General features: G+C 51.2%; 1 protein-coding gene across 1 annotated transcript in view; it reads right to left on the bottom strand.

Annotated features, from left to right (window-relative positions):
* The window catches only part of MTF2 (metal response element binding transcription factor 2), a 121,212-nt gene that overhangs the window by 60,853 nt on the left and 33,703 nt on the right, over window positions 1-26,656 (bottom strand). The window contains exon 5 of the mRNA XM_075322337.1: window positions 24,154-24,254. Within this exon, the coding sequence (XP_075178452.1) occupies window positions 24,154-24,254 (101 nt within the window). The remainder of the gene's footprint in view (window positions 1-24,153; window positions 24,255-26,656) is intronic.

Below are 26,656 nucleotides of genomic sequence, written 5' to 3'. Positions count from 1 at the left end.
CGCTGTCTCCGATCGCCCCGCCGCTGCATGCGCTCCACCGCTGTCCCCGCCGCTGCTCCCGATGCACCGCTGTCCCCGCCGCTGTCTCTGATCGCCCCGCCGCTGCTCCCGCTCCACCGCTGTCCCCGCCGCTGCTCCCGATGCACCGCTGTCCCCGCCGCTGCTCCCGATCCACCGCTGTCCCCGCCGCTGTCTCCGATCGCCCCGCCGCTGCTCCCGCTCCACCGCTGTCCCCGCCGCTGCTCCCGATGCACCGCTGTCCCCGCCGCTGTCTCCGATCGCCCCGCCGCTGCTCCCGCTCCGCCGCTGCTCCCGATGCACCGCTGTCCCCGCCGCCGCTCCCGATCCACCGCTGTCCCCGCCGCCATGCTCGCCACTGTCCCCGCTGCCGTCGCACCCACCTTTTTCAGCCGCTGCAGCCCCCGAATCGGCCCCCACTGTTCCCGATCGGCGGCCGCCGCCGCCTCCTTCATCGGCTGCCCCTTCTCCATCGCCACACCTCCTATCCCTCCATGTGCTGCAAGCCATGTGCACATGTGCTGCAAGCCACCCTCCCCCCACATGTGCTGCAAGCCACCCTCCCCCCACATGTGCTGAAAGCCACCCTTCCCCCACATGTGCTGAAAGCCACCCTCCCCCCTACATGTGCTGCAAGCCACCCCCCCCCCCACATGTGCTGCAAGCCACCCTCCCCCCCCACATGTGCTGCAAGCCACCCTCCCCCCACATGTGCTACAAGTCACCCTCCCCCTACATGTGCTGCAAGCCACCCTCCCCCCGGGGCCCCCCCTCCTCCATGTGCCATCTCTCTCTCCCATCAGACTCTGCCCCCCTCCCCGATCTGCTGCCTGCTCTCTCCCATTTTCCATCTACTGCCCCCTCTCACCCTCCTCGATCTGTTGCCTCCTTCATCTGCTGCCTCTTCTGTCTGCTGTGATCCTGCTGCCTAGATCCATCCTGTAAGGTAGGTATCCCCATCTCACCTCCCCCCCATCCTCTGCCGCTCCTCCATCCGCTGCGCCATTTCCCATCCATCCGCTGCGCCATTTCCCATCATCCATCCGCTGAGCCCTTTCCCATCCTCTGCCGCTCCTCCACCCGCTGCGCCCTTTCCCATCTTCCATCCGCTGCGCCCTTTCTCATCTGCCGCCCCGCCCTCTCGCATCGCATTATCCAGCGCAGTTGCTCGCTTCCAGACTGCAGTGGATGATGCGATGCGAGACTCGTGCATTGCTCTCACGTTTGGCACTGGTCTTAGTGGCAGGCGCTCATTTTTTTTTACTTTTTTTTTTTTTTACTGATGTCTGTATTTTTTATTTCGCCAAACTAATTTTTTTTGTATGGGGGGGGTCTAGTTTCCAAAATGGGATCACATGTGGGGGAGCTCCATTGTTTAGGCACCTCAGGGGGTCTCCAAATGAAACATGGCGTCTGCTAATAATTCCAATCAATTTTACTGTGAAATTGCGCTCCTTCTCTTCTGAGCCCCGCCATACGCCCAAACAATTGATTTCCACCACATATGAGGTATCGTCGTACTCAGGAGAAATTGCACAATACATTTTATGGTGCATTTTTTCCTGATACCCTTGTGGAAAAAAAAGCTACCTGTTTGAAAAAACAATTTTGTGGTAAAAAAAAGAATAAAATATTTTCACGGCTGAACATTACAAACGTTTGTGAAGCCTCCAGGGGTTCAAAGTGCTCACTAAACAGCTAGATAAATTCCATGAGGGGTCTAGTTTCCAAAATGGGGTCAATTGTGGGGGAGCTCCATTGTTTAGGCACTTCAGGGGGGTCTCCAAACGCAACATGGCATCCGCTAATAATGCCAACCAATTTTGCTGTGAAATGGCGCTCCTTGCCTTCCGAGTCCTGCCGTGCGCCCAAACATTTGATTTCCACCACATATGGGGTATCTGCGTACTCAGGAGAAAATGCACAATACATTTTATGGTGCATTTTTTCCTGATACCCTTGTGATAAAAAAAGCTACCTGGTTGAAGCAACAGTTTTGTGGTAAAAAAAAAATTTTTCTTTTCACAGCTCAACGTTATAAACTTCTGTGAAGCCCCCAGGGGTTCAAAGTGCACATCAAACATCTAGAAAAAATATTTGAGGGCTCTAGTTTCCAAAATGGGGTCACTTATGGGGGAGCTCCATTGTTTAGGCACCTCGGGGAGTCTTCAAACCCGACATGGCGTCCGCTAATGAGTGCAGCTAATTTTGCACTCAAAAATTCAAATGGCGCTCCTTGCCTTCCGAGTCCTGCTGTGTGCCCAAACATTTGATTACCACCACATATGGGGTATCTGCGTACTCAGGAGAAAATGCACGATACATTTTATGATGCAATTTTCCTGATACCCTTGTGAAAATACTAATTTTTATGGCTAAAGTAACATTTTTGTGTTAAAAAAGTAATATTTTCATTTTTTCGTCTACATTGCTTTGGTTGCTGTGAAGCTCCTAAAGGGTTAATAAACTTCATGGGTGTGGTTTTGAGCAGTGTGAGGGGTGCAGATTTTAGAATTGGGTCACTCTTGGGTATTTTCTGTCGCCTAGGTTTCTCAAATCACTCCAAATGTGATGTGGTACCTAAAAAATTTTTTTTTGTAAATTTTGTTGGAAAAATGAGAAATTGGTGATGAACTTTGAACCCTTCTAACTTCCTAACGGAATTTTTTTTTTTTTTTTTTAAAAATTGCGCTGGTGTAAAGTAGACATGTGGGAAATGTTATTTAGTAACTTTTTTGTGTGACATATCTCTCAGATTTATGGGCATAAAATTTCAAATTTTGAAAATTGCTAAATTTTCAAAATTTTCGCCAAATTTCCGAAATTTTCACAAATAAACGCAAAACATATCGGCCTAAATTTACCACTGACATGAAGTACAATATGTCACGAAAAAACAATCTCAGAATCGCCAGGATCCGTTGAAGTGTTCCAGAGTTATAACCTGTCAAAGTGACACTGGTCAAAATTGCAAAAAATGGCCGGGTCTTTTAGGTGAAAACAGGCTGGGGGCTGAAGGGGTTAAAAATGTACTATTTTAACCTGGCCCGAAAAAGACATTGAGAAACTGACTATACTTAATCTCAACTTTCATCTGAAAGGGTTTGAGCACGACTTTGTACTGCACCCAACAGAGTTTAACTGGAAATGAGGAGCAATAAATCAGGTAAATTAATATGGTTTCCATTTAAAACTAAGCTAGATGTACCACAGCAGATAAAATATTAAGAGCTCATTGTATTAAGCGATAAAGAAGCTGCTAAAATGATTTCTGTCTTCTCTAATGTATAGATATGTCCAGTAGTTAAAACCACAAATCTAAGCTGAGAAGTGAAAACGGCAGGGTAATAAGTATGAGGATTATGTATTCTACATTAAAAAGGGACTCGTCACCAAGCTTTTCCCCCTATAAGTTGCGTCCAGCACCAGTGCGCCCTTATATACAGCTTTCCAGAATACAGTGGAACCTCGCTTAACGAGTAACCCACTTAACGAGAATTTCGCTTAACAAGCAAAGCTTTCTGTAAGTTTGTAACTCAGTTTACGAGAAAGCTTTGCTGTACGAGCAAAATACTCACCGCACACACTTCTGGTTCCGTACATCCACCGCGCTCTAACCCGCTCTTGCAATCCACACAAGCAGAAACGCACACACATACAGTATTATGCTCACCTTACTTCCGTTCCACCGCCAGCCTCATAGTTCTTGTAGTTCGCTGGTACATCACGACAAGGGAGGAATCCTCGCGGCAAACTACAAGATCCAGGAGGCCGGCGATGGAACGGAAGGTAAGGTGAGCATAATATGTGTACCTTCCGTTCCATCGCCGGCCTCCTGGGTCCTGTAGTTCGCCGGTATAGGCTGTGCATCGGTAACCATAGCGACAAAACAGGAACTTCCTCTGTCACCGCTACTCAAAGGCAGCGCGCTGGCCAATCAGAGGCAAGCAGCTCCTGCCTTTGACGTCAGCGCTCTGGCAGCGGAAGTTCCTCCCTCGTCGTGATGGTAACCCGACACACAGCCCGTACTAGCGAACAGCAAGTCCCAGGAGACCGGCGATGGAACGGAAGGTAAGGCGAGCATAATATGGGTGTGTGTGTGCTTGTGTGACTTTGTGTGTTTGTACGCGTTTGTGTGTGTTTGTGCATGTGTGGAAAGGCACAATAGGGGACCAGGATGGGACATTTAACAAGTTGTGGAACGAATTGTCTGCATTGCAATGATTTCCTATGGTAAATTTTGCTTTGCTGAACAAGTAACTTTGTTTACAAGCACAGTCCCAGAATGGATTGTTCTCGTTAACCAAGGTTCCACTGTACTGTATATAAGAGCCCAGACCACTCTGTATAGCATAAAAACCCTTTTATTATACTCGCCTGTGAGGCGGTTGGGTCTGGAGGGTGTCGCTGGTCTCGGTCCGGTGCCTCTTCTCTTCTTGAGATAACCGTCCTATGCTCTGTGTGGATGATGCGTCCTACATCATCCACACAGAGGCCTCCATTGCGCTCCTGCACACTTTGCTCTGCCCTGCTGAGGGAAGAGCAAGGTATTGTAGTGCGCACGTGTGTGCATTCTTGGAGAGAGAAGTCCACAACGGAGGCGTCTGTGTGGATGACGTAGGACACGTCATTCACACGGAGCTGGGAGGGAGTACAGTGATAGAACGAAGAGAGGAGATGACGGACCAAGACCAGTGACGTCCATCGGACCCCACCACCTTGTAGGGGAGTACAATAAAAAACGGATTTGTGTGTACTCACCGTAAAATAGTTTTCTCTTAGCCATCATTGGGGGACACAGGACCATTGGTGTTATGCTGCCTATCCATAGGAGGACACCAAGTAGATGCAAAAGCATAGCTCCTCCTCTGCAGTATACACCCCCTGGCCGGGCCAGGCAACCTTAGTTTTAGTACACAAGCAGTAGGAGAAAAAAAAAAAAAAAACAGTAAAAACTTCTCAACAGAGGAACAAGAGAAAAGAAGAGTCATAACCAAATAAGGTACTGCGAGAACCAAGGCCCAACAGGGCAACAGGGTGGGTGCTCTGTCCCCCAATGATGGCTAAGAAAAAACGATTTTACGGCGAGTACACAAAAATCAGTTTTTCTCTGACGCCTCATTGGGGGACACAGGACCATGGGACGTCCTAAAGCAGTCCATGGGTGGAAAACATAAAAGACAACACAACCCAAGGACTAGGAACCAGTCACAGACAGCCTGGAGGGCCTACTGAGAGAGGTGCTCTACTGCCATTTCCAGAATTTTCCTACCTAGATTTGCCTCAGTTGAAACCTGGGTATGGACTCTGTAATGCTTTGAAAACGTATGTAGGCTAGACCAGGTTGCAGCCTTACACACCTTTTCCACTGAAGCCTGATGCCGAATGGCCCACGAAGCGCTAACTGCTCGTGTGGAATGAGCCCGCAGCCCACTAGGAATGAGCTTGAGTTGCAAGCGGTAGACTTCCTGGATCGCAGAGCGAATCCAGCGAGCCAGAGTTGCCTTTGAAGCTGCCTGTCCCTTCTTAGGCCCCTCAGGAATGACGAACAAAGAGTCCGTGTTCCTAAGGGGGGCTGTCCTGGATATGTAATATCTGAGAGCTCTGACGAGGTCTAACGAATGCAGATACCTTTCCACCCTATGAACAGGGTGTGGACGAAAGGAAGGCAGAACAATGTCTTCGTTCAAATGAAACGGGGTAGGAACCTTTGGAAGAAAATCCGTAAGGGGGCGTAGAACCACCTTGTCCTGGTGAAAGATCAGAAAAGGCTCGCGGCAAGAGAGTGCTGCTAGCTCCGAAACACGTCTGATGGACGTAATTGCCACCAGGAATCTTACCTTCCAGGACAGAAGAACAAGGGAGGATTCCTTGAGAGGTTCAAAGGGAGACCTCTGGAGACCGTCCAGAACGAGATTGAGGTCCCATGGGTCCAGCGGCCGTTTGTACGGGGGAACTAGATGGGAAACGCCCAGGAGGAAGGTCTTGACTTGCGGTTTTTGAGCCAGGCGGCATTGGTAGAAGATTGAGAGCGCTGAGACCCGCCCTTTAAAAGGGAACTGAGAGCCAACCCCGCTTGCAAGCCAGACTGTAGAAAGTCGAGAATTCTAGGGATGGCCAGAAGAATAGGCTGGACGTTAGGTTTCTCTGCACCATGAAAGGAAGATTTTCCACGTATGGTGGTAAATGCGGGATGAAGCAGGCTTTCGGGCGCTGATCATGGTGGAAATAACCGCGGGGGAGAATCCCGCTCTTGTTAACCCTAGAACGCATACCTGGGGCCTCGCATGCCTGCTAGGTCATTTGTTTTCTATGGTAGATTGAATTGCTTGCGCGTTCTAGGGTTAATACCCAGGTCTCAATGGCCATGCCGTCAGCTTCAAGGCTCTGGAGTTCTGATGGGAAATGGGCCCTTGGGTCAGCAAGTCTGGGATGTCTGGAAGGCGCCACGGTACTTCTGCGAGCATTTGTACTAATTCGGCGTACCAGGCGTGCCTGGGCCAGTCCGGTGCTATCAGTATCACTGGGACTCCCTCTGCCTTGATCTTCCTGATAACCCGCGGCAGCAGGGGTAGAGGTGGAAATAAGTAAGGCAAGCGGGAGTGGTGCCAGGAGCAGACTAGAGCATCCGCGCCGATGGACTGCGGGTCGCGTGACCTGGCTATGAACGCGGGTACCTTTGCGTTCAACCTTGTGGCCATTAGATCCAAGTCTGGTGTGCCCCAGCGAGTGCAGATGTGTAGAAACACTTCTGGGTGGAGAGACCATTCTCCGGCAGCCAGGCCTTGGCGACCTAGAAAGTCTGCTGCCCAGTTCTCTACCCCCGGTATGTGTACCGCTGATATCACTGACCCCGTCGACTCGGCCCAGCTGAGGATCTTGTGGGCCTCGAGATAAGCCGCTTTGCTGCGGGTGCCCCCCTGCCGATTGATATATGCTCCAGCTGTCGCATTGTCCGATTGGACTCAAATCTGACGACCCGCTAGCAGAGGGCAGAATGCCCTGAGCGCGAGGAAGATCGCGCGAATTTCCATGATGTTTATGGGTAGGTAAGACTACTGGGGCGTCCAACGTCCTTGAGCAGTGTGGTGCCGGTACACTGCTCCCCAGCCTAGGAGGCTGGCGTCCGTGGTCAGGACCAGCCAGTTCACTGGGAGAAAAGATCTCCCCTACGATAGGGATGAGGACCGAATCCACCAGCGGAGTGCGTACCTGACTGAAGGCGTCAGGTGAAGATGTTTGTCCAGGGAGAAGGGGCTCTTGTCCCAGGCAGCTAGAAGGACTAGCTGCAGTGGGCGGAGGTGCAGTTGAGCAAAAAGGTACTGCCTCCATAGCCGCCACCATCCTGCCAAGCACCTTCATGCTGAAGCGAATGGAGCGAGTCGGAGGACGTAGAAGGCAGCGTACCGCTTGTCGAAGAGCGATCAAGCCCCGACGGGTGTCCAGGGACATGCTAGGAAGGTGATGGATCGTGCTGGGACTAAGGATGATTTGTCTAGAATCAGTAGCCACCCTAAGCGGGATAGGGTGTCCAAGGTGATCTGTACGCTGATTGAGCAGTCGCGGAAGGAAGGGGACTTGATGAGGAGGTCGTCCAAGTAAGGGAGAACGACTACTCCCCTGGCGTGAAGGACGCTCATGGCGGCCGCCATGACTTTGGTGAAGACCCTTGGTGCGGTGGCAAGGCCGAAGGGTAGAGCTACGAATTGAAAATGGGAGTCCTGAACTGCGAAGCGGAGGAACTTTTGGTGATCTGGAGCGATAGGTACAGTATGTGCAGGTACGCGTCCTTGATATCTATGGAGGCGAGGAATTCCCCTTCGACCATGGATGCAATAATGGACCTTAGGGATTCCATTCTGAATCTCCGTACGTGCACATGTTTGTTTAGGTGTTTGAGGTCCAGGATGGGTTGAACTGACCCCATCCTTTTTGGGGACCACAATGAGGTTGGAATAAAAACCCCTGAACTTCTCGTCGTCCGGGACGGGTATTATCACTCCTGCTGTTTGGAGCGAGTGGATTGCTGAGAAAAAGGCCTTGCGTCGTTTGAGTCTTTGGGGGGTTTGAGAGAAGGAACCGACTCGGGGGTCTGGTCCGAAATTCTATGTGGTAACCGGAAGACACAAGGTCTTGCACCTATTTGTCGTCTGAGGCGGCAGCCCAGATGTGTTGAAAAGAGCCGCAGTCGACCCTCCAACAATGAGTGTGTCTTTCGGGGCGCCAAAGGAGTCATGAAGGGGGAAAACGTCGTGGCCGAGTCTCCCTAGTCCTGGACTGTTTCGGTCTAGGCTGCCATGACAAAGTGGGTTTCGGGGGGAGCTGAGAAGGTCAGTCCCTGCGTAGTCCGCGGCTAGTGGCGGGGCAGAGCGGGATGTCGACCAACCAAATGAGTTCCGAAAGGAGCGGAACGAGGACTGTGGACGTCTGGTGAAGGTCGTCCTGGGCTTCAGCTGGGTAAGGGAGGTACTCTTTCCTCCCGTGGGCGTCAGAAATGAGCTTGTCCAGACGTTCGCCAAACAATCGGTCTGGAAAAAAGGGAAGGCCCGTGAGAGACTTCTTGGAAGCAGAGTCCGCTCGCCATTGTCGGAGCCAGAGAGCTCTACGGATGGCTATGGTATTTGAGGTGGAAAAAGCTGCGCAGGTAGCAGCATCAATGGAGGCCTGCATGAGGTACTCCGCCGCAGCGGCAATTTGAGCTGTTACCTCTGACGGAATGAGGGAACTGGATTCCTCAAGCGAAGTGTTAAGGGATTCTGCCCAGACCGAGATCGCCTTTGCGACCCACACAGAGGCAAAGGAGGGAGAGAGGGAGGAACCCGAAGCCTCAAAGGCAGAGCGGGCGAGGTGCTCCACCTGTCTGTCTGTCGGGTTCTTGATGGAGGAACCATCAGGTAACGACAGGAGCGTTTTTGTGGCAAGGCAGGAGACCGGGGAAGGGGTCGACCGAGGACGGATCGGCCCAGCCCTTAGGGGCAGGTGGGGCAAAAGGGTACTGGGACTCCATGAGTTTACGGTTACCGAAGCGCCTGTCAGGCTTCTTCCTTTGCTTTGTGAGGATATCCTGAAACTCTGGGTGATCAGCGAAAACCTTTTGGGGTTTCCTTGCCCTCTTAAAGGAGACCGCATGGTCAGTGGTAGTGGATGGGGGATCCTCCACATGCAGAGTTTGGTTGATTGCAGCTATAAGGGAGTCTATTGCAGTTTGATCATCTGGGGAGGGGGAAACCAAGGAATCATCCTGGTACAAACAGCATTCTCCCTCCTCCATCTCTTCAGAAGCCGTGGAGCGTGTGGGAGAGCCTGCCCTGTGTGCTCCCGAGGGAGAGCCCACTGGAGACACCCGGCCGTGTGCTCTTTTCCTGATCCATGCAACCGGTGAAGCATGTGCCCGGATTACCTCAGAAGGATCCTCCATAGGGGTATCCTCAGGCTGCGTTCCGTCCAGGGACCCAGAAGGGTGTGGAGGACGACATTGCATAGCCAGCACCAGGTTCTGTGACAGTTTTTCCATGGATTGGGACAGAAACTGTGCCCATTCCGGTGGGCTGGGAGCCCTAGGCTCTGGGCTGACTGTTGCGGCGGTGGTGGCAGGGGGGTCTTGGGGAGCTACAGGGGCACAGGACTCACAGGGAGAAGAGGTGTGTTTACGTGGTAACTCAGCGTGGCAGGCAGTGCAGGCTGAATAGACTATGTAGGCTTTAGCACTCTTAGTGCCCGTAGAATTCTGCATGTTCCTAATAGGAGTATGCCAGGAGGGGGAGCAATGCTCAGCAGAGCTGCAAGTGAAGCAAGCACTTTACCCGAATCAGCCTATGGCCCTGTTCTCAGGAAGGATGAAGCTCTATGGAGATCTTCGCACGCATTTTTGAGGGGGGGGTGGGGCTTATTGCGGCCGCGGGGGCGGGGCTTAGCGCTAAAAGAGCACGGAGATGAAGTCAGTATGCCCCCCCCCCTGCTGTGGGTAGTAAAAAAAATGGCGGGAAGGGAGCTTCTGATAGTTTTCCTCCCTCTCCCTCCAGTCAGCACACAGCTTGTCACTGGTGGTTATCGCTGCCGGCTTTTCTACTAGAGCAAATAAACAGAGCAAATAAACAGGGTGAGTCCCTGAGCTCTGTGCACTCCCACTGCCACCTATCTGTGCAGATTCTCTGCAAACAGGAGTGACTTCCCTCCTCCAGCCAGCAAGCTAGAGAAAAGTTAACCCTGTGTGTTCAGGATCCTTCTCCTCCTTGTACCCAGCAAGGGACTTTCTCATAAATACTGTAGATGTCCTGGGGCCTTCCCTGCAGCGTCTTTTCTCCCTTTGTCTGGGAAACCAGTCAGGGGGGATCTCACCTTAAACACTGCTTTCCAGGCAGTGAAAATAGCAGATTCAGCTGCTGTGTCCAGTCACGCCGGTGCCATATTCAACTCAGAGCCTGCAAAGAGGAGCTGAGGAATTGTGCTATAGGGGCATAGGCCTCTACCCTGGGCTTTGGAAAATCGTCCAGCCCAGGATCCAGCGTTTAAGGAGGGGGTACGTGGAGTCGACACTCCACGTTCCCGCCCGTTGATGGTAGTGGGAAAATCGGTCCCAAAAGGAAACAGTCGCCCTCAAAAAATAACAAACCTTGAAAGGAAGTGCCTCCTACAGACACTAAGCTAAAACTGAGACTGCCTGGCCTGGCCAGGGGGTGTATACTGCAGAGGAGGAGCTATGCTTCTTCATCTACTTAGTGTCCTCCTATGGATAGGCAGCATAACACCCATGGTCCTGTGTCCCCCAATGAGGCGTCAGAGAAAGATGTTTTTTATGTTCTATAGATCGGCCTGGGTACTTAAATACATGTATGTAAGGGCTCACTGGTGGTGGGGGCAACTTACAAGGGACAAATGTGGAGGACAGGTTCCCTTTAACCCTCAACTGGTGGTGGGATTTTTGTCACACAACTGGTGATGTGGGGCTTCCTATACCCCAGTGTTTAGAAATCTCTAATTTTTACAGAAAATGCAAAGATCATGTTTGCTTTAATCGTTTTCTTATTGGCGATTGATTACACATGAGTATACCAAATTTTTGACACCCACAAGTATAGGAAAATGTAATAAATTGATGATTTATACCAGCATTTTTTAATGAATGCCAGCTGAACAAAATTTCCCTGGGGTGTTGCAAACCCCACCTCACCAGTTGAGGGTTAAGGCAATTTTCGAAACTTGGTTAATTGCCATTATGTGACAAATTTAAAGCTATACATTTTCTGATTAAAATTGAAGACAAATGTTCTGCAACTTGTATAGAAGTCTATGGCAAGTTAGTTGCATGTGTCTTGCTACCAGTGACGGAAACTCCAACACACTGGGAAATATTTGTAACGGTGTTGTAGTTGTGACTTCCACCCTAGGTCATGTATTATTACAATATGACACAGGAATCTCCACGTCATCGTATAGTCCTAGTCTTATGATGGTTGTCCACAACTGATAAACTGAACAGACAGAACAATATTGACAAAATATTAAACAACAAGTCATCAGATATACAGTGTATCCACCCATGTGTCCACCACCATTAACTTGAGAACGGCGGCAACTATAGGCATAGAAGTGTTGTCTAGGTATAGTGAAGTAGCCATGCGCTACGCAATGATACCACCTATAGCGCCACCTGGTGGAAAACAACGGAGTTAGCATTTTTATCTCGAAAACGGAACGAGAAAGACAAAAAAGAGAATTTTGTTACTTACCGTAAATTCTTTTTTTATAGTTCCGTATTGGGAGACCCAGACCATGGGTGTTTAGCTTCTGCCTCCGGAGGACACACAAAGTACTACACCTAAAAGTGTAGCTCCTCCCTCTGAGCTTATACACCCCCTGGTAGCCAGTCCTAGCCAGTTTAGTGCAAAAGCTGAAGGAGAATAGCCACCCACAAGTAGAACCGAGTAAGAACCGGAACAACCGGAGACTCTGTCCATGACAACAGCCGGTGATAACACACGGAACAAGAAAATTGCCAACAGGCAACAGGGAGGGTGCTGGGTCTCCCAAGACGGAACTATAAGAAAAAGAATTTACGGTAAGTAACAAAATTCTCTTTCTTTATCGTTCCTTTGGGAGACCCAGACCATGGGACGTTCCAAAGCTGTCCCTGGGTGGGAATAAACAGAAAAAACTAAGAAGTAGGCGGAGCCTAACTTCACAAGTGGGCGACAGCCGCCTGAAGGATGCGTCTGCCCAAGCTCGCATCTGCCGAAGCATGAGCATGCACTTGGTAGTGTTTCGAAAAGGTATGCAGGCTAGTCCAAGTGGCAGCCTGACAGACTTGTTGAGCCGTAGCCTGGTGCCTAAAAGCCCAAGAGGCACCGACAGCTCTGGTCGAGTGTGCTTTGATCCCCGGTGGGGGAGGCACCTGAGTACTCTGGTAGGCGTCCGAAATGGTCGATCTAATCCAACGGGCCAAGGTCTGCTTAGAAGCAGAGAGACCCTTGCGCCGCCCTGTGGTTAGCACAAAAAGAGAGGTGCACCGCCTAAGCGCAGCGGTGCGAGACACATAAATCCGGAGAGCACGCACCAGATCTAGAGTATGCAGCGCTTTCTCAAAGCGATGAACAGGGGCCGGACAGAAGGAAGGCAAGGAAATATCCTGGTTATGGTGGAAGGGAGAGACCACCTTAGGAAGAAAGTCCGGGGTCGGACGGAGAACTACCTAGTCTTGGTGAAAAACCAAAAAAAGGTGACTCCGAGGAGAGCGCAGCCAAATCAGAGACTCTCCTGAGAGAAGTTATGGCAACTAGAAAGGCCACCTTTTGAGAAAGACGATACAAAGAAACCTCCCTAAGAGGCTCAAAGGGGGGTTTCTGCAATACCGTGAGGACCAAGTTAAGGTCCCAGGGATCCAAGGGCCGCCGATAAGGCGGAATGATGTGAGACGCACCTTGCATGAAGGTGCGGATTTGAGCCAGCCGGGCGATACGCCGCTGGAACAGCACTGATAGAGCTGAGACTTGTCCCTTGAGAGAGTTGAGGGACAGTCCTAGCTGCAGACCGGACTGTAGAAAAGACAGAAGGGTCGGCAAAGAGAATGGCCAAGGAGAATGGCCGGAAGAGCGACACCAGGACAGGAAAATTTTCCAAGTCCTGTGATAGATCTTGATGGAGGAAGACTTACGGGCCCGGGTCATAGTGGAGAGGACTTCAGGAGGAATACCAGAAGCCGTCAAAATCCAGGATTCAAGAGCCACGCCGTCAATTTGAGTGCCGCAGAATTCGGGCGGAAAAACGGACCTTGCGAGAGCAGGTCTGGACGGTCCGGAAGATGCCACGGCATCTCCACGGACAGTTGGAGCAGGTCCGGATACCAAGCTCGCCTGGGCCAGTCCGGTGCAATGAGGATGACTCGACGGCCCTCCATTCTGATCTTGCGCAGGACTCTGGGCAAGAGAGCTAGAGGGGGAAACACGTAGGACAGACGAAACTGGGACCAGTCTTGAACCTGAGCGTCCGCGGCGAAGGCCTGAGGATCGTGGGAGCGAGCCACGTAAACCGGAACCTTGTTGTTGTGACGGGATGCCATTAGGTCCACGTCCGGAGTGCCCCATTTGTGGCAGATTGACTGAAACACTGCCGGGTGCAGGAACCACTCGCCACCGTCCATGGATTGACGGCTGAGATAATCTGCCTCCCAGTTTTCTACGCCTGGGATGTGGACTGCGAATATGGTGGACGTGGAGTCCTCCGCCCATTGAAGAATGCGTTGGACCTCCAACATTGCCAGGCGGCTGCGTGTCCCGCCTTGGTGATTGATGTAGGCAACCGCTGTCGCGTTGTCTGACTGGACTCGAATGTGCATGCCCGCCAACAGGTGGTGAAAGGCTAGGAGAGCTAGAAGCACAGCTCTGGTTTCCAGCACATTGATTGAAAGGGCTGACTCGGACGGAGTCCAAGTGCCCTGAGCTCTGTGGTGGAGATGTACCGCTCCCCAGCCGTATAGGCTGGCATCCGTGGTGAGAATCACCCAGGACGGAGCCAGGAAGGAGCGCCCTTGGGACAGGGAGAGGGGTCGAAGCCACCACTGAAGAGAGCTCCTGGTCCGTGGCGACAGAGCCACTAACCTCTGTAAGGAGGAAGGCCGCTTGTCCCAACAGCGGAGGATGTCCAGCTGCAGAGGACGCAGATGGAACTGGGCAAAGGGAACCGCCTCCATGGAAGCCACCATTTGACCCAGCACCTGCATCAGGCGCCTGAGGGAATAACGGCGGGGCCTCAGGAGAGAGCGCACCGCTAGCCGGAGAGACTGCTGTTTGATTAAGGGCAACTTCACAAGTGCCGTCAACGTCTCGAACTGCATCCCTAGGTACGTGAGACTCTGGGTCGGAGTCAGAGTGGATTTGTGAAGATTGACAATCCACCCGAATTGGGCTAGGGTGGCGAGAGTGAGCGAAACACTCCGCTGACAGTCTTCGCTGGATGGACCCTTGACTAGAAAGTCGTCCAGGTAAGGGAGCAGTGCCAACCCCTGGAGGTGCAGGACCGCAATCACTGCCGCCATGACCTTGGTGAATACCCGAGGGGCCGTGGCTAACCCGAAGGGGAGAGCCACGAATTGGAAATGATCCTCTCCTATCGCAAAACGTAACCAACGCTGATGTGACACTGCGATTGGCACATGTAGATAGGCATCTCTGATGTCGATGGACGCCAGGAACTCCCCTTGGGTCATAGAGGCAATGACTTATCGCAGGGACTCCATGCGAAAATGCCGCACCCGAACATGCTTGTTGAGAAGCTTGAGATCCAGGATGGGCCGGAAGGTACCGTCCTTTTTTGGAACTAGGAAGAGATTTCCGTTCCTGAGCGGGAACTGGGACAATCACTCCGTTTGCCTGCAAGGAGGCCACGGCCTGCGAGAAGGCGGCGGTCTTGGAGCAGGGGGAAGTTGAGAGAAAAAATCTGTTTGGAGGGCTGGAAGAGAATTCTATCCTGTAGCCGTGAGATATGATGTCTCTCACCCACTGATCGGAGACTTGCTTTAACCAAGCGTCGCCAAAGTGGGAGAGCCTGCCACCGACTAAGGACGTGGTTGGAGCGGGCCGAGAGTCATGAGGAAGCTGCCTTAGTGGTAGAACCTCCTGCGGTTTTCTGCGGACGCGCTTTTGGGCGCCAGTTGGATTTCTGATCCTTGGCTGAGTTAGCGGATGAGGCCGAGGGCTTAGAGGATGACCAGTTGGAGGAACGAAAGGAACGAAACCTCGATTGATTCCTACCCTGGGCGGGTTTCCTGGTCTTGGTTTGTGGCATGGAAGTACTCTTCCCGCCAGTAGCTTCTTTAATGATTTCATCCAGCTGTTCACCAAACAGCCGTGAACCAGCAAAAGGGAGCCCAGCAAGAAACTTCTTGGAAGAAGCATCTGCCTTCCACTCTCGAAGCCACAAAATCCTGCGGATAACAAGAGAATTAGCTGAAGCCACCGCAGTGCAGTGAGCAGCCTCTAGCATGGCAGACATGGCATAAGATGAAAAAGCTGAAGCCTGAGCAGTTAAGGTAACCATCTCAGGCATAGATTCCTTGGTGAGGGAATGCATCTCCTCTAGAGAAGCAGAGATGGCTTTGAGAGCCCACACTGCTGCAAAAGTCGGGGAAAACGCGGCCCCCGCAGCTTCATACACAGATTTGGCCAGAAGGTCAATCTGACGGTCAGTGGAATCCTTAAGTGAGGTGCCGTCAGCCACCGACACAACGGTCCGGGCTGATAGCCTAGACACCGGAGGGTCTACCTTTGGGGAGTGAGACCACTCCTTGACCACCTCAGGTGGAAATGGAAACTGGTCATCAGAACCACGCTTTGGAAAGCGTTTGTCAGGGCAGGCCCTGGGTTTGGTCACAGCGGTCTGAAAACTGGAGTGGTTAAAGAACACACTCTTCACTCTCTTAGGCGAGGTAAACTGATGTTTTTCTGCCAAAGAGAGTTGCTCCTCTGACACTGGCGGATTGAGATCCAGCACAGAATTAATAGAAGCAATCAAATCACTAAGGTCCGAGTCACCCTCAGAGAAATCGATGGGATACATAGCCTCCGAGCCCCCAGTGAGGGCATCCTCCTCATCTTGAGAGTCAGCTCTTGAGACAGAGCCGTGGGATGGGGAGAGGGAGGAAACCCTGCGCCTTCTCTTAGAAGGACGGGGTCTGGGATCAGATGATGAATCCTCCGTGAGCTCTGATGGACGGAGGTCAGAGGATAGGAGTTCTCTGTCAAGAGTATTAGAGGCACCCTGTGAAGGGGGCTGATGCATATTCAAAGTCCTGGACAAAAGTCCCATGGACTCAGCAAATGACTGGGATATGGACCTAGAAAAGGACTCTACCCAGGCCGGGGGTTCAATCACAGGTGCAGCAGCAGCCTGAGAGACCACTGGGGGTGAGACTCCAGGCTGTGGCACCGCCAAGTTAGAGCAACCATCACAGTGTGGATAAATGCTCTGCTCATGCAGCAGGAGCTTACATGCAGTGCATGCAGCATAAAGCTCTGGAGCCTTGCTCCTTGTGTGAGAAATGCTGCTGGAGTGGGGGCTTTGCAGAGAATGAACCCCAGGGAGAATATACACAGAGGTCCACAACCGGAGAGCGGCTGTGGCTTACCAGACCGCTGAGCCGGTGTTGTGTGCCCTCCAGATCCCGAAGCCCGGTCCCCCAGTGCGCAGCACCTCAGCAGAGATGCAGAATGCAGGATGTCCCAGAGCAGAGTGAACTCTGCCTGAGAAATGGGGCGTTCCTATAAAAGAGCGGGAACTGGAGGGCTATAGAGACCTGCAGGGAAGGAGGGACGCCCCAGCAGTGGGGAGTGTCCCTCCCCTGTGTAGAACGGCCACCGGGAGGAGCCGAACCTGTCCCTCTGCATGAGTGACATGCGAGGGCAGGAAAACGAAACTAGGCCTCCGGCGAAGCCGGGGCCTAAATTTAATCGGCGAGGCCGACAAGCAGGCACCATCGGCGCGGTTCTCAGGCAAAAGCTGGAGAACCCGCCGGAAAAGTTAAAAACAAAATCACATACAGCATACTCTCCCCATACAATAAAGAACCGGGACCCCCAACATAAACGTCTCAGGTACTTAGCTGCTGAGACGCAGGGCCATGTCCCTGGGGATGAGTTCTCTGGTCCAACAGAATCCTCAATGGGCTGTGGATGGAGACCGGACTCCTGCCAGGCATGGAGACCGTGCTGGCTCCCACTTCAAGCCAGAGCCCAGAAGGGATGGTGAAGGAGCGCGGCATGTAAGGCCTTCAGCTTTGTAAATCAACCTTAACAACACCGCCGACACAGTGGGGTGAGAAAAGACATGCCGGGAGTCCAGACATGGACCCGCTTTTCTTCAAACTCTTTCCAAAAGTCAAACAATCAGATGAGAATGCATGTGTGGATGTATGACCTCCTGAACACAAAAGCGATAAACTGGCTAGGACTGGCTACCAGGGGGTGTATAAGCTCAGAGGGAGGAGCTACACTTTTTAGTGTAGTACTTTGTGTGTCCTCCGGAGGCAGAAGCTAAACACCCATGGTCTGGGTCTCCCAAAGCAACGATAAAGAAAAGTGAATTAAAGAAATTGTAGGGCATTATCAATTTAATACAAATCGGCACCTTGCATACAGAAATGCTATGATATGAAACCTATGACCCCCCCAAAACATTGAATGCTGGTCACGCATATGGCGCTCATTTAACTTTGATGCTCAAAGTGGCCACCGTCAGCTGCAACGCACATCTGGACTCTGGACAGCATACTGTATCTTGCTGCACGTTGTGCAATAAAGAGAATTTTGTTTACTTACCGTAAATTCTTTTTCTTATAGTTCCGACATGGGAGACCCAGACCATGGGTGTATAGCTTCTGCCTCCGGAGGACACACAAAGTACTACACTAAAAGTGTAGCTCCTCCCTCCGAGCATATACACCCCCCGGATGACAAATCCAACCAGTTTAGTGCAAAAGCTGAAGGAGGACATCCACCCATAAGTAGAGGAAGAGTAAAAAATCCGGTAACCGGAACCTCTGTCTACAACAACTGCCAACAGGCAACAGGGAGGGTGCTGGGTCTCCCATGTCGGAACTATAAGAAAAAGAATTTACGGTAAGTAAACAAAATTCTCTTTTTCTTTATCGTTCCTTATGGGAGACCCAGACCATGGGACGTTCCAAAGCAGTCCATGGGTGGGAAATAAACAGAAACTGAGAAGTAGGCAAAACCTAACTTCACAAATGGGCGACAGCCGCCCGAAGGATGCGTCTGCCCAAGCTCGCATCTGCCGAAGCATGAGCATGCATTTGGTAGTGCTTCGAAAAGGTGTGCAGACTAGACCAAGTGGCAGCCTGACAGACCTGCTGAGCCGTAGCCTGGTGCCTGAAAGCCCAAGAGGCACCGACAGCTCTGGTCGAGTGCGCCTTGAACTCCAGCGGGGGAGGCACCTGAGAACATTGGTAGGCATCTGATATGGCCGACCTAATCCAACGAGCTAGGGTCGGTTTAGAAGCCGAGAGACCCTTGCGCTGATCTGTGGTCAGCACAAAAAGAGAGGTGCACCGCTTAAGAACGGCGGTGCGTGACACATAGATCCGGAGCGTCCGCACCAAATCTAAAGCATGCAACGCTTTCTCAAAGCGATGCACAGGGCCCGAACAAAGGGAAGACAATGAAATGTCCTGGTTAAGGTGGAAAGGAGACACCACCTTAGGGAGAAAACCCCGGAGTCGGACGGAGAACCACCTTGTCTTGGTGAAAAAAACAAAAAGGGTGACTCCGAAGAGAGCACAGTCAAATCAGAGACTCTCTTGAGAGAAGTTAAGCCCACCAGAAAGGCCATTTTCTGTGAAAAACGAAACAACGAAACCTCCCTAAGAGGCTCAAAGGGGGGTTTCAGTAAGACCGTGAGGACCAGATTAAGGTCCCAGGGATCCAGAGGCCGCCGGTAAGGCGGAATGATGTAAGATGCGCCCTGCATGAAGGTGCGCACCTGGGCCAGTCGGGCGATACGCCGCTGGAACAACACTGATAGAGCCGAGACCTGTCCCTTGAGGGAATTGAGGGAGAGTCCTAGCTGCAGACCGGACTGTAGAAAGGACAGGATGGTCGGCAAGGAAAAAGGCCAAGGAGCATGGCCGGAAGAGCGACACCAGGACAGGAAAATTCTCCAAGTCCTGTGGTAAATCCTGGCCGAGGAAGACTTCCGAGCCTGAGTTATAGTGGAGATGACCTCGGAAGGAATGCCTGAAGCCGTAAGGATCCAGGACCCAAGAGTCACGCCGTCAATCTGAGAGCCACAGAATTCTGGCGGAAAAACGGACCTTGTGAGAGAAGGTCTGGGCAGTCCGGGAGATGCCACGGCACCTCTACGGACAGACGGAGCAGGTCTGGGAACCAAGCTCGCTTGGGCCAGTCTGGGGCGATGAGTATGACCCGACGGCCCTCCATTCTGATCTTGCGCAGGACTCTGGGCAAGAGGGGAAAAACACGTAGGTCAGACGGAACTGGGACCAATCCTGAACCAGCGCGTCCGCCGCCAAGGCCTGAGGATCGTGGGAGCGAGCCACGTAAACCGGGACCTTGTTGTTGTGCCGGGATGCCATTAGATAACTTCCGGAGTGCCCCACTTGCGGCAGATTGACCGGAACACTGCCGGACGCAGGGCCCACTCGCCGCTGTCCACGGTTTGACGGCTGAGATAATCTGCCTCCCAGTGTTCTACGCCTGGGATGTGGACTGCGGAATGCGTTGAATTTCCAACAGGGCTAGGCGGCTGCGAGTCCCCCTCTGGTGAATGATGTAGGCAACTGCTGTCGCGTTGTCTGACTGCACTCGAATGTGCTTGCCCACCGACCGGTGGTGAAAAGCTACGAGAGTTAGGAGCACAGCTCTGATTTCCAGCACATTGATCGAGAGGGCTGATTCGGACGGAGTCCAAGTGCCCTGTGCTCGGTGGTGGAGAAACACTGCTCCCCAGCCGGATAGACTGGCATCCGTGGTGAGAATTACCCGGGACGGTGCCAGAAAGGAGCGTCCCCGGAACAGAGAGAGGGGCCTAAGCCACCACTAAAGAGAGCTCCTAGTCTGTGGCGACAGAGCCACCAGCTTGTGCAAGGAAAAGGGCCGCTTGTCCCAACAGCGGAGAATGTCCAGCTGCAGGGGACGCAGATGGAACTGGCAAAGGGAACCGCTTCCATTGACGCCACCATCTGACCCAGCACCTGCATGAGGTGCCTGATGGAATGACGGGGGAGCCTCAGCAGAGAGCGAACCGCCAGATGGAGGGACTGCTGTTTGACTAAGGGCAGCTTCACAAGTGCCAGCAGAGTCTCTAATTGCATCCCTAGGTACGCAAGTTCCTGGGTCGGGGTCAGAGTGGACTTGTAGCGAGAGTGAGCGCGACACTCCGCTGACAGTCTGCACTGGATGAAGCCTTAACTAGAAGGTCGTCCCGGAAAGGAATCACTGCCAACCCCTGGAGGTGCAGAACCGCAACCACTGCTGCCGTGTGAATACACTAGGGGCCATGGCTAACCCGAAGGGGAGAGCCACGAATTGGAAATGTCCCTCTCCGATTACCAAACGTAGCCAACGCTGGTGTGAAACTGCGATTGGCACATGCAGATAGACATCTCTGATGTCGCTGGATGCTAAGAAATCTCTTAGGGTCATTGACTGATCGCAGAGACTTCATGCAAAAAAGCCGCACCTGAACATGCTTGTTGAGAAGCTTGAGATCCAGGTCGGAAGGCACTGTCCTTTTCGGGGACTAGGAAGAGATTTGAGTAGAAATCTCAGAACCGTTCCCAGTCGGGAACTGGTACAATTACTCCATTGGCCTGCAAGAATGCCACGGCTTGTGAGAAGGCGGCGGCCTTGGAGCAGGAGGGAGGTGACAGAAAAAAATCTGTTTGGTGGGCTGGATAGAATTCCATTCTGTAGCCGTGGGGATGGTATCCCACACCCACTGATCGAAAACGTGTTGGAACCACACGTCGCCCAAGCTTAAATTATCATCGGCTCTGTATTTTCGGGGCGGCCGGGACTCGAACTCGTGGAGCTGTGAGTTAATTGTTTCAAAGGCAGCAGCTTTACCACTGAGCTACTGCCTCTATTTGGGAGAGCCTGCCACCGACCAAGGCCGTTACTAGCGCGGCCAGATAATCAAGAGGAGGCTGCCTTGGAGGCAGCAGCTCCTGCGGACTTCTGAGGACGCGGCTTCATGCGCCAGTCGGTTTACGGACCCTGGCTGAGTTAGTGGACGAGGCCTAGGGCTTAGAGGACGACCAGTTAGAGGGACGAAAGGAACGAAACCTCGACTGGTTCCTGCCCTGGGGGTTTGTGGCATGGAAGTACTCTTCCTGCCAAAAGCTTCCTTAATAATTTCATCCAGCTGTTCCCGAATAGACTGGTCCCAGCAAAAGGGAGCCCAGCAAGGAACTTCGTAAGAAGCATCTGCCTTCCACTCTCGAAGCCACAGGAGCCTGCGGATAGCGAGGGAAGTAGCCGAGGCCACCGCAGTGCGGTGACAGTCTCCAGCATGGCAGACATGGCATAGGATGAAAAGACTAAAGCCTGGAAGGTAAGGCAACCATTTTGGGCATAGAGTCCCTGGTGAGGGAATGCATCTCCTCCAGAGAAGCAGAGATGGCTTTGAGAGGCCGCACTGCTGCAAAAGATGGGGAGAACGAGGCCCCTGCCGCCTCATATTTAGGTTTGGCCAGAAGGTCAACCTGGCGGACAGTGGAATCCTTAGAGAGGTGCAGTCAGCCTCTGATACAACTGTCCGGGCTGAAGTCTAGACACCGGAGGGTCCACCCTTGGTGAATGAGCCCACTCCTTGACCACCTCTGGTGGAAGGGGAAAACAGTCATGAGAACCACGCTTTGGGAAGCGTCTGTCAGGACGGGCTCTGGGCCTGGTCAGTGGCTGAAAAACTGGAGTGGTTAAGGAACACACTCCTTGTTCTCTTAAGGTATACAGATGCTTTTCTGCCAGAGGGGGATGCTCCTCTGATACAGGCGGATTGAGGTCCAGTACAAATATAATGGACGCAATCAAATCATTAGCATCTGCGTCACCTTCGGACAGATCAATGGTACATGAAGTAGCGTCCGAGCCCCTAGTAAAGGCATCCTCCTTGTCCTGCAAGTCAGCTCGTGAATCAGAGCTGCGGGACGAGGAAGGAAGGGGAACCTGCGTCTCCGTTTTAGGAGGACGGGGTCTGAGACCAGATGAAGAATCCTCTGAGCCTTGCTGAGCAAGCCGTAGCAGCAGAAGCGCCCTGAGAAGGGGGCTGATGCATGCTCAGCAGAATCCGGGACAGCTGTCCCCTGGAGAGAGGGATTATACTCAAACCGGGGGTTCAGCCACCAGAGCCGGAACAGCCGGAGGGACCACTGATGAGCTTCCAGGCTGATGTTAGAGCAAGCATCACAATGTGGTTATGTGCTCGGTACAGGCAGTACGAGTCTACATGCAGTGCATAGTAAGAACAGCCTGCAGCCTTGCTCTGATGTGAGACATGCTGCAGAAGTGGGGGCTCTGTCCAGAATGACCCCCAGCAGAGAAGAAGCATCTGCCTTCCACTCTCTGTATAAGCAACTGCACAACCGGAGGTTGTGATTTGCCAGACTGTTTAACATAGAGACATCTCTGTGCCCTCCAGATCCCCCAGCCCAGGCCCCCATTTGTCACAATGTGGAATGCAGCATTGAGAACGCTGATAAAATGGCGCCGGAGCGAGGAGAGGGGGCGGGGCCTACTCTGAGAGCGGGCTCCGGAGGGCAAATGAGGTATACAGGGGAGGGAATCTTTCCTCAGTGAGGAGTGTCCTCCCCTGTGCTGAACAGCCGCTGGGCGGAGCCGCACTGTCCCTCCGCATGACTGACATGCAGAGGCACTGAAACCGAAAGTAGGCCGCAACTGAAGCCGGGGCCTCGATTTTTACATGCGGCCGACGAGCAGGCACCCTCGGCGCGGTTCTCAGGAAAAACCCAGAGAACCGGCCGGAAATCACAGCAAAGTTGACAAACACACTCCCCCCTCAATAAATGTACAAGGGACCCCTGAATAACGTCTCAATACTTAGCTTATGAGACGCAGGGCCATGTCCCTGGGGGGGGTAAACGCTCCGTCCGGCAGGATCCTGACAGGGCTGCGGATGGAGACCGGTCTCCTGCAAGCAGAGAGAACCGTGATGGCTCCCACTTCAAGCCAGAGCCCCAGGGGATGGTGAAGGAGCGCGGCATGTAAGGCTCCAGCCTTGTAAAGTCAACCTTAACAGCACCGCCGACACAGTGGGGTGAGAAGGGACATGCCGGGAGTCCAGACTGGACCCGCTTTTCTTCCAAATCTTTGAAATCAAAAAATTAAAAATCAAAAATCAGAAAATGCATGTGTGTGTGTGACCTCCTGAACACAAAGCATTGAAACTGGTTGGATTTGTCATCCGGGGGGGTGTATATGCTCGGAGGGAGGAGCTACACTTTTAGTGTAGTACTTTGTGTGTCCTCCGGAGGCAGAAGCTATACACCCATGGTCTGGGTCTCCCATAAGGAACGATGAAGAAATGGTAGGTGACACGTTTGCACAAGCATCTGTAATATGTCGTCGTAGGTCCTGCAATGTTGGTGGAGGGGTCGCATACACCTGCTGTTTGATGTGACCTCACAAAGAAGTCCAATGGGGTCAGGTGAGTGTGGAGGCCACTGAACACAGCCACCATACCCAATGAATTGTATGAAGGTCTCCATGAGGTATCGCTTCACGTCCGCAGCCTTGTGAGTTTTACATGTTCTAATCCTAGCATTTCTGTATGCAAGGTGTCAATTCGTATTGAATTGATGATGCCCTACAACTTTGTAATTCCCTTTTTCCCCCCCTCTATCTCGTTTCGTTTTCGAGATAAAAATGCTAACTCCGTTGTTTGCCACCAGGTGGCACTATAGGTGGTTTCAATGTGTAGCGCATGGCTACTTTACTATACCTAGTCACCACTTCTATGCCTATAGCTGCCGCCATTCTCAAGTTAATGGCGGTGGACCGGATATGGGTGGACACACTGTATAAAGTCAATTTAGGTATACAAATATAGTATAAAACCCAGTGCACGTCTGAATGCAAAGTTTCTAAATACCTTGGTTGTAGTGGCAAACACACACTGCCGACACAGCCATTTGTCATCTGTATCAATCACACTGGAATCAATCCTAGGAGTGTGGCAGAGCTGGTGATAACCTAAAAATCAAAATCACAACAACATGAACATATTTTCTTAGACTTCCTTACTGCAAAAGAATAACAAATCTGCTAAGAAATAACAGGAGAAGTGAAGAAATAGGCTCAAACGCTTGTAGCTATAAGAGCAATGTTAGGTGCACATTCAGACAAAAACCTAGGATAAAAGCCAGGAGCAAATATCCTGCAGTAAGTTAATAGTAATACTATGTGTAAATAACGTAGGGTACTTGGTTGACAATTTTGAGAAATCAAAAAGCAAAAAACAAAAAAACAAACAAAAACCTGTGCATCTTGCTATAGCTTTGCGCGGGCGTATTGAGGCCTGGTGGCACAGAGGGGAAAGACTAAAAAAAAAAAAAAAAAAAAGGACCGTCCTGATTGCGTACACCTGGGAAGATGGTTTAATCTTCTTATAAATCAAAATAGTGTCAGCTAGGTACCCAATATTACTTATATGTACTATTGCTATTTACTTACTGCAGGGTATTTGTGCACGGTTTTAATCCTAGGTTTTGTCACAAACAGCAGTACATAGTGAGAAGCCTGAAGTATCCCATAGGAAGGTTTACGGAAAGAAAAAAAGTGGATTGTAACTATAGAAAAGTAGGGTATATCCAAAGGGATATTTCTTGACCTAGACAGCATGGAACACCTTTCAGATGAATTAGTATGAGGATTGACAGCCAGATCACCTCCTCTAACATCAATGACTGATCACAGAATTGCTCTTTTGGGTATAAACTCCAACACTCTCTAAAGTCAGGCAGAAAGCTTCCCAAGAAGAGTGGTTGTAGCTGAAAACAGAACATCTAATGACAATTTAATGCCCATTTTGTTAAGACTAGGATGTCCTCCAAGTTGATTCATGTGAGATGGTCAAGTGTTTAGATTATCTCAAGTATATAGCATATGAGTGCTTATAGGTTAACATTAGGAATGATTGAATACCTCAAATATTCGGCTTCGCAAATATTTTCCGAATAGGTCGCCGCTATGTGAATATTCGATGCGCAATGCAAGTCTATGGGAAGCCCAAATAGTTCCGAATAGTTGTTATTGAGGGTTTCCCATAGACTTACATTGCGCATCAAATATTCGCCAATAGTTGAATAGCGGCGATGTATTCGGCAAATATTCGCAAAGCCGAATATTTGAGGTATTTGATCATCCCTAGTTAACATACTTTTAAAACAGATTTGTGCTCCCAAAATTCTTTTTAAATGAACATTTTGGACAAAGAATTTAAGAATCAAAGTATTTTGTATACGGATAATTAAACGTGTTTATCAGAACCTTAGAGCCCCACTAGAAAAAATAGGTCATCACTAATGGACCATAAAATATAATGGGGTAGACTCATCTAGACTAGCATTTTGTACACCAGTCTTCAAGCAGACAGCACGTAAATAAAGATCCAGCAAATGATGCATGCCCCTTCATGAATCTGGCACATCTTAGGCTACTTTCACACTTGCGTTGGATGGCTTGCGTTGCTATCCGCAGCCTTGAGGAATTACAGTAACCGTTGCAGGAAACCGTTTTATTCCTCAGACCTCTATTAGCTACGGATAGCAACGGATGGTCTTGCGTTGCATCTGCCCTGCGGCGCATCAGTTGTTTTGTCGCTGACCGTCAGTGACTGCCGGGTGGATGGAACGCTGCATGTAGAGTTTTTCTGCGCTTTGTGGAGTGTCAAAAAAACGCAACCTGCAGGAATCCGTTGTCGTCCGTTGTTTTTAAAATGGACACCTATCTATGGTGGCGGATTCCATTAGAATCCGTCATTTGAAGGATTTCATTGACGCATCCGAATTTACACAACTGCGCATGCCCAGATGTGTAAAGTCAAGGAAAGAAGGGAATTTTGTTTACTTACCGTAAATTCCTTTTCTTCTAGCTCCAATTGGGAGACCCAGACAATTGGGTGTATAGCTATGCCTCCGGAGGCCACACAAAGTATTACACTAAAAGTGTAAAGCCCCTCCCCTTCAGCCTATACACCCCCCGTACTGCTACGGGCTCATCAGTTTTGGTGCAAAAGCCAGAAGGAGGAAAAAATTATAAACTGGTTTAAAGTAAATTCAATCCGAAGGAATATCGGAGAACTGAAACCATTTAACATGAACAACATGTGTATACAAAAACAGGGGCGGGTGCTGGGTCTCCCAATTGGAGCTAGAAGAAAAGGAATTTACGGTAAGTAAACAAAATTCCCTTCTTCTTTGTCGCTCCTCATTGGGAGACCCAGACAATTGGGACGTCCAAAAGCAGTCCCTGGGTGGGTAAATAATACCTCATAATAGAGCCGTAACGGCTCCGTCCTACAGGTGGGCAACTGCCGCCTGAAGGACTCGCCTACCTAGGCTGGCATCTGCCGAAGCATAGGTATGCACCTGATA

Source organism: Anomaloglossus baeobatrachus, chromosome 8 (genome assembly GCF_048569485.1).
Source record: "Anomaloglossus baeobatrachus isolate aAnoBae1 chromosome 8, aAnoBae1.hap1, whole genome shotgun sequence".
Lineage (NCBI taxonomy): Eukaryota > Metazoa > Chordata > Amphibia > Anura > Aromobatidae > Anomaloglossus > Anomaloglossus baeobatrachus.
Note: the sequence above shows the minus strand (reverse complement) of the source record. Positions and strands in the feature narration are given on the sequence as shown.